Source organism: Eleginops maclovinus, chromosome 3 (assembly GCF_036324505.1).
Source record: "Eleginops maclovinus isolate JMC-PN-2008 ecotype Puerto Natales chromosome 3, JC_Emac_rtc_rv5, whole genome shotgun sequence".
In the NCBI taxonomy this organism is placed as follows: domain Eukaryota; kingdom Metazoa; phylum Chordata; class Actinopteri; order Perciformes; family Eleginopidae; genus Eleginops; species Eleginops maclovinus.
In genome coordinates, this window is record NC_086351.1 from 12,711,032 (window position 1) to 12,725,394 (window position 14,363).

General features: G+C 39.9%; 2 protein-coding genes across 7 annotated transcripts; one reads left to right on the forward strand and one right to left on the reverse strand.

Annotated features, from left to right (window-relative positions):
- The first annotated feature begins 186 nt into the window (after positions 1 to 186).
- pals2a (protein associated with LIN7 2, MAGUK p55 family member a) lies at positions 187 to 9,889 on the forward strand. 5 transcript variants are annotated; one of them, XM_063879399.1, is made up of 14 exons: positions 205 to 387; positions 2,372 to 2,442; positions 2,985 to 3,087; positions 3,807 to 3,925; positions 4,690 to 4,842; positions 5,460 to 5,609; positions 5,832 to 6,059; positions 7,074 to 7,205; positions 7,477 to 7,579; positions 7,714 to 7,779; positions 7,893 to 8,054; positions 8,153 to 8,355; positions 8,440 to 8,568; positions 8,701 to 9,889. In XM_063879399.1, exons 3-14 carry the CDS (start codon positions 3,057 to 3,059, stop codon positions 8,875 to 8,877), a joined length of 1,653 nt encoding a protein of 550 aa, XP_063735469.1. In that variant the 5' UTR covers positions 205 to 387; positions 2,372 to 2,442; positions 2,985 to 3,056; the 3' UTR covers positions 8,878 to 9,889. The 5 variants fall into 5 exon arrangements, with proteins under 5 accessions (XP_063735470.1, XP_063735469.1, XP_063735467.1 ...); XM_063879397.1 differs by lacking the exon at positions 205 to 387 and adding an exon at positions 481 to 967; XM_063879400.1 differs by lacking the exon at positions 2,372 to 2,442 and having other exon boundaries at positions 187 to 387.
- Positions 9,887 to 14,363, reverse strand: gsdmeb (gasdermin Eb). 2 transcript variants are annotated; one of them, XM_063879403.1, is made up of 10 exons: positions 14,212 to 14,363; positions 13,249 to 13,470; positions 12,972 to 13,176; positions 12,524 to 12,698; positions 11,827 to 11,947; positions 11,646 to 11,732; positions 11,275 to 11,402; positions 11,084 to 11,189; positions 10,832 to 10,905; positions 9,887 to 10,709 (listed from the first exon to the last, which is right to left on the reverse strand). In XM_063879403.1, exons 2-10 carry the CDS (start codon positions 13,451 to 13,453, stop codon positions 10,485 to 10,487), a joined length of 1,326 nt encoding a protein of 441 aa, XP_063735473.1. In that variant the 5' UTR covers positions 13,454 to 13,470; positions 14,212 to 14,363; the 3' UTR covers positions 9,887 to 10,484. The 2 variants fall into 2 exon arrangements, with proteins under 2 accessions (XP_063735473.1, XP_063735472.1); XM_063879402.1 differs by having other exon boundaries at positions 11,027 to 11,189.

The window sequence follows — 14,363 nt, forward strand, 5'->3', positions numbered from 1 at the left end:
CTACAAATTAACTGTACAATTCACCCACCACTGCGTTGCTTTTATTTAACTGGTTTCTTTCAAGCCAGATGAGATGTAGCTCTACCTTGCCTGGAAATAGATTAACAGTTTAATCCAATCAAGTGACCTGGATATATCACGCAGCACAACTCTGGTTAACTCTGTTATGAGCCTGGTCCGAGAGACTGGTGTTCTATAACTATTCAAGCTCTGGTTCTCCAAAGAGGCTTCATGCAGCTTAATTGCCAGATTTGGTGAATTGGATATCGCTTGGTGCTGCATGCTGATGTGTGGTAGAAATTCTGTTATTTGAAGCCAGATGTAGGGATGGTATATCACAAGGGCTATTAATGCTAGAACTATACAATACAGTATGTTCATCATGGGGTGAGTGTTTCTTTCAAGTTTAATTTATTAAATATGTTGTTGGCTATGCAATTGTAGGCACATAAATGAACTTTTTGCCACAGTGGGAATAAAAATGTAAATACACTCACAATGTACTTAAGCTCCAAATAACCTTCTACTTTGGCACATTTTCTATTCAGGTATACCGATTTAAATTCTAAATAGCTAGTCTAAATGTATGGTTCAGACAGATGCTGAGGTGTCAACTCACAGTATTGCAGTGAGTACTGGAAAAAATCAAAGCTCACATTTTGTTAGGAGTGATGGCGTGTAGAGAACAATATTGAAAAAGTTAAACTCCGTACACCCTTTGTCAAATACTGGTATTTATACATACGATTTGGAGTAAATGCATGGTTGCTTTGAGTAAGATTTCAATCGGCCAGATAAGTTGAACGGCATAGGATGTCATTAGCACATCACTGTCTGTGTGGACGGGGAACTGAGGAGCGCAGGCTTGAAATGCACTAACGATTTACTATTGCGCAAGTGGTGTGCGAATTAAGAAACTGTAGAAGGGAAGCATGAAAGCGTGACTGGATGGTAATGGATAAATTAGGTAACGTATCATTCATTCATTTAACATACAATCGCGTAACGCTAAGGGGTCTCACCATGGGACCCTCTAGTTTCTTGTTTCTCACGACCAGCTAACGTTAGCTAGCTAGTCTGAGCCACATGATATTAGCTAACGTAACTAGCTAATGACTGGTTAACTATAACGCTACCTCGTTAGTATTACTTCACATGGAGACATTTAACGGACAGCTTGGTTGTGGTTATTTTTCGCTGGCTTGCCTGTTGGTTTGTAGATGCATTTTGTCAGTCTAAAAGAAACTTAAAGTGCAACATGGTAAGGCTATTCAGTGTTTGCTAGCAACAATTAGCATTGCTAACTTGCGTTCAGATGAGCTACACACTAGTAATGGCTAGACTCAACTTGGTACGGGACGGGACTAGTGGAGGCACCACGTAGCTGCAGTTCCACATGGTTAAAATAACATCGCATCGTTGTGCATTAACGCTAACATCGGTGTTTACCAGCGCTAATTAGCTACACATGGCTTGTTGTTGTTTTTGGCTGAGCCGTTACACGTGCCTAGTGCGCATGTAGCTTTACATCAAATCACTGCATGTGTATTGAAGCCTGTCTTTTTCAATGTAACTCCACGTTAAGTAACTACAGTTGTATTACATTACAGGGAAAAAACAAACCTATATACCATTTATGAACGTATCTGCTACCATGCGTATAGAGCCTTCACGTCACTATACCCGTCTGTTCTTCAGTTGACTGAAACTGTCTCTAGCCACTCTCATGGCTCTAATGTAGGACAATTGTGATAACTGAAATTGGGTGACTGTCAGATTGAAAAGGCAAAATACTTTTCTGGGGCGTCTAACCTCTCAGAAATGATTACACTCTGGTGCCCCAGTCTTGCTGTTTTAACTGTTAAAGTACCTTGCATTTCACCTATTTTTATGTAATGTATTCCCAACTTCCCTGCAGTTTGCCCTCCTTCCTACCCAGTAACACAGAGAGACTATCACATAGACGAAACCTACAGTGAAGTTATAGCCCCTCTGGTGTTGGTTTTTGAAGCTGATTGATTGATTTTTGTTTATTCATTTATTCAAAAACAGTCCAAATGCAACCACACGACATAATGACGATATAAAATGGGCCAACCTAATAAGCTAGAAGCTTGAGAATAGGGATCACTACACTAAGCAGAACGTATTCAAGATCTATCTCTATTAATGTTATCTAGAAAAATAAAATATAGAAACATTAACAACATACAAAACAGCTAACAAAGATCAACCAACTACTTTAAAGGTAGGGAGGACTTTACTTACCAGAATGAGCAGCATTTATCATTGAGGATTTTTAGGATTTCTTGATAAGTCGATGATAACAGAATATTATTTGTATGTTTATTTTTTCTTATTTTTCCTTTAGTCCAGAGGTACCACATGAGTGTTTTGCTCCGTGTCGGAGTGCTGCACTGATGATTTGAATATAGTTTATAGGTGAGTTTGTGGCCTTTTTGGCTCCGGATTATTATTTGAGTTTTTGCTGCCTTTGTTGACATTGTGTGGATTTTGTACACTGTTGCAATCATGAAGGTAATACAGTTTACAGTTGAGAGGTAATGGGGCCTATGCTCAAAAAGTCCATTCTTCTGTTTGTCCACCTACCCACTTAGGCATAGGTAGTGCTCACTCACTCTGTTTGGAGATCATGTTTGAACAGATTCCCCTGGGGCCTCCCTGTGTGTGTGGCTGGCACAACCTTTAGCCAGAAGGACTAGAGACTCATCCTTTGTCATTCAATGGACCTCTTTCTCATTCCCTCAATGCATAAGAGCTCTCTGTGCTAACAAGCGCATGAAACAGGAAGACAAACACATGTTTTCTGTGTAATTGTTTCTCTCGTGCATTCATACTATCTACTTATGTTCTAATAGCTAGATGTTAGTAATTTCAGCTTCATTATTTCGTGATACGGTTGTGAAGTATGGTGATCTTGGCACATAGTATGCGGTTTTGAGCTTGTTTTCTTACTCCTCCAGCCCTCCAGTTGCTCTGGGTTCTGTCAGCAGGCAGTTGAGAGTTTTACCGTCCTGAGCAGAGGAATATTAAACATGACTGTGGCCAATGCACAGTCTGCCAAAGGTAAGACGTCAAAGACAACGTTTTAACTAACTGTTTGCAGGGGAACTGTTGTATAAAAGATTTTACATTTTATTCATATTTGCCCAGAGATAGTTGTGTGTTCCCTGAATTTTTACATATGCCCCTCTGTTTAACAATATCACAACTACATTTTTTCACAGAAAATACTCGCAAAACAGGCAATGTTTTGGCTCCCACAGTGACTGCACAAACATCCTTTTTTTGTTTGTTAATAGAATGCATATTCTCCTTAAAGAAAACAACATAATGCATGACTATTTCTATCATAATAGAAGAATAATAACTGGGAAGTGAAAAAGGATATTTTTTAATTTGATCAACGCATTATTTGTAGAAAACTGGCTGTTTTTGTCAGCAACGTGAGCTCCAGTTTTTTGCTGCCCACTATCAGAGTTTACAATGCAGATCTGTTAGTAGAACAATTCCTTTGTGACTGCGTGCTCGTTTCTGCTGCAATGGAAATAAGGGATCTTCTCTCTGAATGGCTCATTCATGACTGTCCACTTATTGTTCTGGCTTTGTAAGCTCTTATTATAGTCACGTAGTTTTGTTTTACATTTGCATTTTTACTGGCTATGAGTTTTGTTTGTCTCTAACGTTTCTGCCCGCATTCTTAAAGCTCATCAGCTCGAAAGCAGTAAAGAGTGCGGTAGAGATTCTGTCAGCTCGATCTTTGAAGTTTATTTTTCTTCTCTTAGCAATGCAGCAGGTACTGGACAACCTGAAAGACCTGCCTACAGGCTCAGGAGCCAAAGATATCGACCTCATCTTCCTCAGAGGCATCATGGAGAGCCCAATTGTCCGCTCCTTGGCAAAGGTAGAAAATTTGCACACACACACACACACACACACACACACACACACACACACACACACACACACACACACACGCACACAGTTTTAATCTCATTAGCCTGTCACAAAGCTCTAGATACGAAAGCAGCAAATGTCTGTGTAAGCCCCAGGAAATAAATATTGAATATAGATACATATATATTAAGTATCATACTCTACTATGACTTTCTTATGACATTTTTTATAAAATACTATCATGCAGATTTGTTTTAATGACATACTGTGCTTTTGAGGAAAACTATACTATAACTTTCTAATCACAAACTATACTTGACTTTATCTTAAGTTGACATTTTTTCCTTTTTTAACAGGAGTTAAATCAATGTTTCAACATAGCTACAAGAGGTTGACAGCATGAAGAGCAAATGGCTTGCATAACAGAAATAAATCTCCAATGCAGATTGAGGTCGCATGGTTCATCTACCAAATCTATTAATAGAATCATTTCTATAGAAAACCTGTCACTAAGGCAAGCTCTTGTCCTCATTTTTCACAACTGGAGCACTGCTTTCTTTGGTGATTGTATTTCCTGCTACATTGGCTGAATGGCGTTTTTGGTATATTATTAGTGTCTGACCTCTATAATCTGAGGTACAGAGTGTGTACACTAGTCAGCCACACGGGGGGTTGATAGATAGTCATTTTATTTACTGTGTTATGCCCTAGGCTCTGAGCAGAGTGCCTGATAAAGTGGTCATTGTTTTGTTGTTGTGTTTGTGTTTATAGGCCCATGAGCGTCTTGAAGAGGTTAAGTTAAGAGCTGTGCGGGATGATAATGTCCAGCTGGTCACAGAGATCTTGGATTCCCTTAAGAACATGCCTGAGAAAGATGCTGCAGCTGCTGAGCTTCTGAAAATCCTGCAGGAGCCCAACTTTAAGGTATATTAAACCTCATTCTTCTTGTACACAATTGGCTCCTGTGGTTAAATGGGAGATGTGTATGAGTGGTCTAGCTTGTGTAGGAATGGATGTCAGAGCTTGTCGACCAACCATTGGTTAATATTCTTAAGTTGTGGCAGCTCTGCTACCATGTCGCCGTTTATATTCTCAACCACTTACAAGCTGCTACATGGGAGGGTGGGGGTGTATTTCCTTGGGCCAATAGCAGGCTGAGTTATGCGGGTAAAGACCAGGGAGAAGAGTGTCACCTACTGTTTCAGTAAATATTCACTGATGCAGTTTGTAGTCTCTGACCCATGCTAATTCTACGTTGTGGCTGCTAGGGTAAGAACAAGGTTGATTATCTTTCAATATAAATTATTTATCTGCCAATGCAGTGATAGAACTGTTAAGCAAAATAATTTACGTCTTTACTGTTTCATGTTATAATATCAATGCATGTTGTTGCAGTCAATGTTTTTTGTAGCAGTGATTGCTGTGTTTCTTGTTGGGTGCATAAAGTTACCTAAAAGGTTTAATTCGGTGATTGTGAATAAAGTTTTCTCTTAATTCTGTCTGTAATTCTTTTCTCCTGTTCTGTTTTTTTTCTTCCACAGTCTTTGATAGAGGCTCATGACAAAGTTGCTGCAAAGTGTTATGAAATGCCCAACACTGCGGTGAACAGCCATGCGTTGTTGACGAGTTCACTCATGCCAGCTGATGCTGTAAGGATGATTGGCATTCAGAAGAAAGCTGGGGAACCACTGGTGAGTTAGCCAAGCATTTATTTCAACCACAGCTCTGCAGAGGAGCTATGTGTTGAAAGTTTTACTCATGTCCTCTTTTATTAACCATCTGTTAGAACAGGGGGACTTTTATAAAGTAACTCGACATGGGTTTCTTCTTTTACAGTGAGTAGACAGACCATGCTAGGAAATGAAAATCCAGCTTGATTTATGATGTGCGGATGTATGATGACTCTCTTTCAGGGGGTGACGTTCCGCGTGGAGCGGGGAGAGATGGTGATCGCACGTATCCTGCACGGCAGCTCAATTGACAGGCAGGGCATGCTGCACACTGGGGACATAATCCGCGAGGTTAACGGTCAAGAAGTCGGTCGGGATCCCCATCAACTCCAGGAGCTGTTAGGGGACTGCAATGGGAGCATCACGCTCAAGGTCCTGCCCAGTTACAGAGACACACCGGCACCCCCACAGGTGGGTGAAGAGTGTTTTACTTTTGGGAACTAAGAATCCTGGGAATTCTGATTTGAATGCTAGGTTTTTACTTGAGGAGTTCTTTTAAACTAGATTGAAATCCTGCGATCAGTGTGGTTCAGGATGTGTAAGTCCCGGTGTGCCAGGTGTGAAAGGCTATCAGGGGTCATACTGTACCTTTTCAGGGATTGGGGGAGAGCTGCCTGCCCTGAGTGATCTCAATATGCCAGGCTTCTGAAAATTGAGCCCAGTAAGGGTCTATTAATAACACTCTTCACACTATCTGGGACACACACCACTCCATTCACTGGAGCCCCACACCCCCCATCCTTACAGTAACAGGCACACATAGCAGCTGACAGAGGAGCAGCACGTAGGGTTATGTCAGACACTGACCTTTGTACGAGGAGGATCCAATGATCTAATCCTACTGTTTGTGATTGTTGGTTTTCAGTTATGCTCAGTGTTTTTACTTGTAAGTTAGGCCTATGTATAACACATTCACTACAGTGATAGACATGATGAATCTGTCAACAACTTCACTTAACTCGTGTCATTGAGCATGGTTAAAACATTCCGTGTCACTTTTGTTCATCCACCTTATTCAGCTTTCTGTCTTTGAAGCATTCATACAAAGAGCACCAAAGTAGAAATGTAGAACAGGCGATAACTTCTGATGAAAATAAAACCTGACACAGAAGGAGAATTTAAAGAGTGATTAAACATGTGCAGAAAACAGCTTGTTGTAAACACAAATAATGGAAGCAGTTTGGAAAAGAGAACTTGGAAGTTTGCAATGTAACTGCCGTATCCAACATGAGGTGTATAAAGGGGGGGGAAAGGGAAGTGGACTTGCCCTAATGATTGTTATATTGACATTAGCTTACATTTACATTATCCAGCCCAAGGTGACAATATATTTTAATAGTGATTAAAGGTATTGCTCTGTCCTATTGTGTATGCTCTCTGTACAATTGAATAGTCTGATATCTTGTTCACACTCTTTATTTGTAGATTTATCTGAAGCCCCACTTCAACTATAATCCCGCCACAGACAACTTGATCCCCTGTAAAGAGGCAGGCCTGGCCTTTTCCAAGGGAGACATCCTTCAGGTCGTCAACAAGGAGGACTCCAACTGGTGGCAGGTGAGTGGACACCTTCTGCTCTGGAGGGAAGGACAGTGCTGCATTAACAGAAGCTGGACAGCTAGTTAGCAATGTGATTGAATTTCTAGAAGATAAACCCTAGTTGCCTATTGATAATGCAGCACTTTGTCTTTTTCCTATGTTCACGATATATGTAACTATATTTAAAGTACACATAGGAATTTCACTGCTGCTAAAGATATGTAGGCATGTTTTTTCTTTACTTTGTGAAATGTTCAAACTGTCTTTAAACTACTCTATTTCCACCTAGGCACGTAAAGTGATTGGTGGAGCCACTGGTCTCATCCCTAGTCAGTTCTTAGAGGAGAAGAGGAAAGCTTTTGTAAGAAGAGACTTGGATACTTCTGGTACAGGTCAGTTTATGTTCACACATGCCAACTCATTCACACCTTGCTCCCTGCTCTTTCTTAGTAAGTTAGGAAGGTCAGGAGACTCTGGCCTTTAGCACCACCATGTGGTGATCTGATCTTCTTTTTATTTGTCCCAGGGATGCTCTGTGGAACTGCGAAGAAAAAGAAGAAGAAAATGATGTACCTCACGTCGAAGAATGCAGGTGTGCATCACAACTGGATATATTTTCCCACATATAAAAGATTTAAGTCTAAATAGTTTTGACTGTACTATGACATTACTGTATTCATCCAGCCTGTGAATTTCCTTGAACAGAATTTGACCGTTATGAGCTGCAGATCTATGAGGAAGTGGCCAAGATGCCGCCGTTTCAGAGGAAAACGCTTGTTCTGATCGGAGCCCAGGGAGTGGGGAGGCGCAGCCTGAAAAACAGACTCATTGTCATGAACCCTCTGCGATATGGAACTACTGTACCATGTGAGTGTGAGACAGACATCTGAAGGAATTGCATTGTCTGCAGCTAGATTTTCCTAACAGGTCACATGTAACACCTCTCGTCCTGTTTTTATCTGCAGTCACATCACGCTGTCCAAGGGAAGAGGAGATGGACGGCCAGAACTACTGCTTTGTGTTGCAGGAACAGATGGAAAAGGACATCAAGGAGAGCCGTTACCTGGAGCATGGCGAGTACGATGCCAACCTTTATGGCACCAAGATCGACTCTATCCATGAAGTGGTGAATGCAGGCCGCACCTGCATCCTGGACGTCAACCCTCAGGTTGGTCAAAGGCAAACAATAACACTTTCAACGAGTCGATTTCCCCCCTCAATATATGGTTGTGACATCATGTTTTCTGCCCAGGCTCTGAAAGTGTTGAAGACTGCCGAGTTCATGCCATTCGTGGTGTTTATTGCTGCTCCTGAACTGGACACACTAAGAGCTATGCACAAAGCTGTGATAGATGCTGGACTCACAACCAAACTACTCACGGTACGTCTTCAGAGAATTTAAGTTTAAGTATATATAAATAGTTTAAATAATGATAGACTTTTCAGAGGTTCTAAGTTATGAAGTGATTGTTGCTTCCACCATCCTAATGGGCAGAATCTCTTTCCGTAACAGGAGAATGATTTGAAGAAGACTGTGGACGAGAGTGCCAGGATCCGTCGCGCGTACAGCCACTACTTTGACCTGACTATTGTCAATGACAATCTGGACAAGGCCTTTGACCAACTGCAGGAGGTGGTAGAGCGATTATTCATAGAGCCGCAGTGGGTTCCTGTCAGCTGGGTCTACTAATGTTTTTCAGCCTATAGACAGACACGGCTGTACCAGCTGCCAGGCTATGAATGAAGGTTGACACCCGAAGGGACGGAGGATTCAACACTGTACTGCACACACAGAGAAGGAGTTGGACATCAGACCTGTGTGAATAAGGGTCTCGCACAAAGCTGCATCAGAGTCACCTCGATCTGAATTTTCAGATTCCTTTCTAGCAAACTATGCAACTCAGAACACACAGGAAGTGTACTTATTTATTGGCAAAAAACCTTTTAAAGAATAATTTCTATTCATGTTGTAAGAACGTACTGGCCCTTGTTTCAGGATGTTTTTAGAAGCAAATGCAATTTTCATCTGGACATCTGTTCGTAAGATAAATATTTATTCCGCAAAAATGAGGAGAGCTTGCTCATTGAAAATAACAATACCTCAGTGTTACAGTTTACAGTGCATATGTCTCCAGTACTTCATCTCATTCATGTAGAAAGTGTCATATTTGTGAGACCTTTTTCCTCCTCAAGGCTACATCTATGCTCTGCAGTCTCAGCAGTTACTAACTAATACATGGAAATGTCATTGTTTGTCACTGTTTGATGTTGTACAGAATAGTACAATAGTATAGTGTTAACCAATTATTTCTCTTTTACTCTAGCACAACAGATTACATTAATTATGTTGGTTGATTGTAAGACATTTAGATCACGTAAATATTTCTGACTGTTAAACCGGTGCTGACTTTGTCTTTCCACAGGACTCTTAAACAGGGTACTGCAACTCAGAGAACCATCCCTGTTGATGTGATATAACTTAAACTTAACAGTTTTAAATAAAGTTACTATTTACTTAAAAAAGGTATATTTTACAAGAATTCATAAAAGATGTATTTTCAAATGTCAAATAAATAACTTGTGTTTTTCTAACGATCCGCTTTGGTTTTTTGTTTTGCTCGTCTGGCAGAATGAATCGGCAAACGTATTGTGTTGAGCATGTGTTTGTGAAATGGTACAGAAAAATAAAAAAATTAAGATGAGTTTTTACAATTTTTTACTTGGAAATCTTTTGGCACCATATAGATAAAAATGCAGAAAGTAAGAAGTCAAAATCTTTCCCTAAATTATAAAAATCTGAAATAAAGAGTCACAATTACAAAGGACAAATTGAAAACAAATCTAAAATTTAAAATACTCAACGATCCCTGCATAACATATTCAAGACAAAGACAATAATGTACATAACACACACATGACTGCTTATAATCACACATGTTTGGTTTGATAGTGGCATAGTTTAGTAACGCATAACTTGTAGGGTAGCATCCCTTATGTCATAGGTAATATTCTCAAAATCAAACATTTTAAAAGTGTAATCCATTTCTGTTTGCCTGATAAAACCACAAATCAGACTAATTCCACAACCTAAAGTAATTGATTGTCAAGTTGAAAATCTGTCATAGATTCACGATTTGTCTTGGCACCATTACATTTCCAAAAATATATTAAATGGGGAAGTTCTACAGCAACAAAAAGATGTGAAAAAACACTGACTAATAATATTTGATCTGCTTGGTAACCCTAACCTCAGTCTTAGCTTATGGTTATATATATATATATATATATATATAATCTTTAATCGCAGTAGGCCAAAGAGGCAAGACCTCTGATAACAATACATAGGACCAGAGGGAGGTGTCCTGGCCGGTGTATTTCTGTCTTCACTGTGTCCCCGTCTCTCTTTAGAGACACATTGGAGGAGGCAAACAGATGTTCAGTCTTTTCATAGTTGTCTTCTGTCAGTGCAGCGAGGCCTGCGCTGTTTAGAGGCAACTCCCCCTTCCCCAATACACACTGCACCTGGAAGATGTGTGACAAAAAGATAAAAGGGAGCTAAATTCATCTGATGCATAATTCAAAATATAATACCTCCCATAACATGTTGTGTTCTATTCTTAGTTGTAAAAAATGGCTTTACTAACCAGTAGCTCCAGAGCCTGTAACAATGAGAGGCTGCAGCACATTCCCAAAAAAGCAAGACAATCATTTGTGAGCTCTGAAAGACAAAGACGCAGTTATAGGAAAAACACTTAATTGTTTTAAGTTGAATTAAAAAATGTAAGTGTTTTTTTTTTTTTAAGGATTAAGGAAATAGAGCACAGCTTTCTCATCCTCACCATTCATGGCGCTAGTGACAAGGTAAAGGGCTGGAAGGACTTGTATGGACTCCTCACCAGCCTGCTCCAAAAGGTCCAGAATTGCTTGGATGTTCTGTTTTTGGGACTCTGTTGCTGTTATATCACCCAGAGCAGGATTCTCATCCTGGCACACCTTATCCAGCTGAGACACCAGAAGACAATCATAATTAAAAAGCCAATGCAACAGAAGCTGCTAATGCTAGCATATAACCTCTGTCCTCACCTACCACTATCTGCAGTGCACTGATGGCCCCGGGGTCATTCATAACTGTTTTGATTTGGTCGAGAAGAGAGGACCTTGTGGTGGCAGGAAGAGTAGAAAGCACCTGGAAAAGTTCGCTCTGTTCCTCCAGCTCTAAAAACAAAACAAAGTGGACATTGGATTAAGAAATGTAGAGCAAAAACATTCACAGAGAGCATATAATACACAGGTCAAAGCACATGCTGAATAGTTATAACTCACCATTAGACAGGAGGCTTTCAATCTCAGGAGGCCCTTGCTGACTTGACAGCAACATGCATTTTTGAACATGTCATCTGCTGCAACAATTATCGTTGTCACACGTTTATGGCTACAGCGAAGAAAACAGTAATTTACCTTGTCTAAGATGGCGATTATCAGAAAAAGAGTCTCCAGGGCCATCTGCTTCAAAACCCCCATTGGTGCCTGACATCAGACACAGCCCTGTGGAAAATACAACTTGTTACATTTCAAACTTCCCAATGTGAAATGTAAACATGATAAGAGTTTATTCAGATGTGTGTGAATTACTGCTCACCATAGCGTCCATCCTGTTTAATTTCTAGCTCTATAAGAGCATAGGCGATGGTAGTGTGGATGGGAATCTCTATGTTGATGTTACTGTCTTTACTCAAGCTCCCATTCTCTTTCAACGACACCTGCAGAGTCCACACACAACATTTTAACAAAACTCATACTACTTTAAGCTATGACTGCTGAATAATTGTTGCTTGTGTTGCATGGGATATTTTCTGGTGTGTTCAATACCAAAGGATGTGGAAATAAGGTTCAGCATTTAATGAATGCTGTTACATGAAACTGTGCATCAGATACCTTTTCACCAATCCAGGACATAGAAAGGAAATGCTTTGGAGTCTCTCTCAATTAAAGAGAGAAGGATTTATCTTCCTTTCCGTTTTCTTAACAATAAAAGGAGGAACCAAATTATCAAAGGGGAAGAGAAATCAAAGTTTTCACCAACAGATAATTTCCAATGTAAATGGCACAAATTTCAGTTCTTCTTAACCAGAAAAAATATTTATTTTCCCACTCAGAATCATGAACAATCAAAACTCAATAGGAGGTTGCATTGTTCTGAAGAGGTAGTACCAAAACAGGTTTCAACAGGCACAACAAGTATTTGTGAACCAATTGCAGGAATATCATGTTACAGTAAAAGAAAAAAATGCATGATTTGTGCGATCACTATCATAGGAATGAGTTTATGAGTGTACCTTTAGGCTCTGTGGCCCAAAGAGGCTCAGTCCTCCTGCACACTGAGCTGCCTGCTGCACCTCCTCTATGACTGAACAGGGCTGAGTAGTCAAAATCCGCTCCTTCACAATCCCAAACACCCGTCTGTGCTTCTCCTTCGCCTGCTGGATCAAGCAATGGGACATATCCAGGACCCTGGAACGTTTATTAAAAATAAAAATACTACTGTAATGTTTCAAAGGCAACATTATTCATAATGGGAGACAAAAAACTGAAAACTGCTTGTGGTTGTTATCTTGAACTGAAACACCTGTTGCATGTTGCATGCAACTTTATGGTAGTACAAAGATCATTTCTGCTGCCAGATCTTTAACACACTGCGTGTCAGATCCAATATTTACAGTTTTTTTTGTCAAACCCATTTCACTCTATAAGAGAGGACAGTAGGGACAGATGGGGGAAATTTACCTGGTTTTGGAGTCTTGCAGCAGCTTCTTCACATCCACTTCCTCCTTCTTTAAACTGCCAAAGGAGGACTGGAGTTTGGATGATTCTTTACCCTCCAGGCTCAAATTGCTGTTGGCTTTGACTAAATTTGCTGACATTTCTAGGGATCCTTGCATGTTGTCACCGTATGTCCCACTGTATGTGATGAAGTCTGACTCAGTGACACCTGTGTGAACAGCAAAAATTAAGGCATTCAGTGATCCTTAAAAAAATGATCAATTAGAGGCAGGCCGCTTACCAGGCTTTAAAGCTGTGTCTCCTGTTAGTATATCGTTTAAATTGAAATCAGTAGGAAAATACTTCGGTTTCTGCCAGAACCAGAAACGCTTACGCTTCACCACCACTGTCAAGAGGTCAATCGTGTCATTCAGGCTGGACACTGGGATCAGCAAACCTCCAGCATCCACCTCCTCCACAAAGTTTTTGGTGGCTGTGGCAAACATCTCTTAGCTGGAAAAAACTGAGAGAGATATATTAAAACAGATTTCAAAGGTCATAGAGGAACGATTTCTTTAATAAACACTCGTAACATGTCATAAGAATTGTCCTAAAAAAGGTATAGAAAAGAAGCCCATACAAAAGTAATAGTATAGTATGCCTTTAAAATAGTTTTAAGATGTATATGACTTTCTATATTAGCACAGTTTGCGAAAGACATTCTTTATAACATATTACGTGTACTGTACTATAACTATGACCTTTTTAATGACATGCATGCCATATGATATGACATTTGTTATTACATACTATGACTAAGTATGTCTGGCACAAGCCAAAAGCATAGTATGTCATAACAATGTCATAAAACACATGGGTGTTTATGTTGTGAACATTTTATACAAAATGTATAGTAATTGTAAAGTATGTCATAGAAACGGTCAATGAAGTCCCAGTAAAATTAGTCTTAAATGGTTTTTAAACCAAAAAGCATAGTCTTGTCTTCAATTGAACATTTCCTGTAGAGTCAGTGTAGTGTTTAGCTAGAAGATTGTTAATGTCTCTACTACCCTAACCTATCTGTACTTCCAAAGTATGTGAAGCAAAACATAACAATACTTAAAGAAATAGCCACTTGCAAACATTTCATCGCATTGAAAACACATGCTACACCTAGCATCAGAAAACATCAGTCTCAAGTAAATTCGCTGGCTTGCAGAACAAAAACAGCATCGAAACAAATGCTACGAGTTTAACCGCTTACCACAAATCTTGGTTTTAGTAATGATCCAGAGAAGAACGTTTTTTCAATGGCAGACTTTTAGAGAAGACAACGCTTCCTCATATTCTCACCAGTCTGTTGTTGTGCTTTGACTTGTGATTTGTGAAAAAAGTCCCGCCCTCTTTTCACTGGAA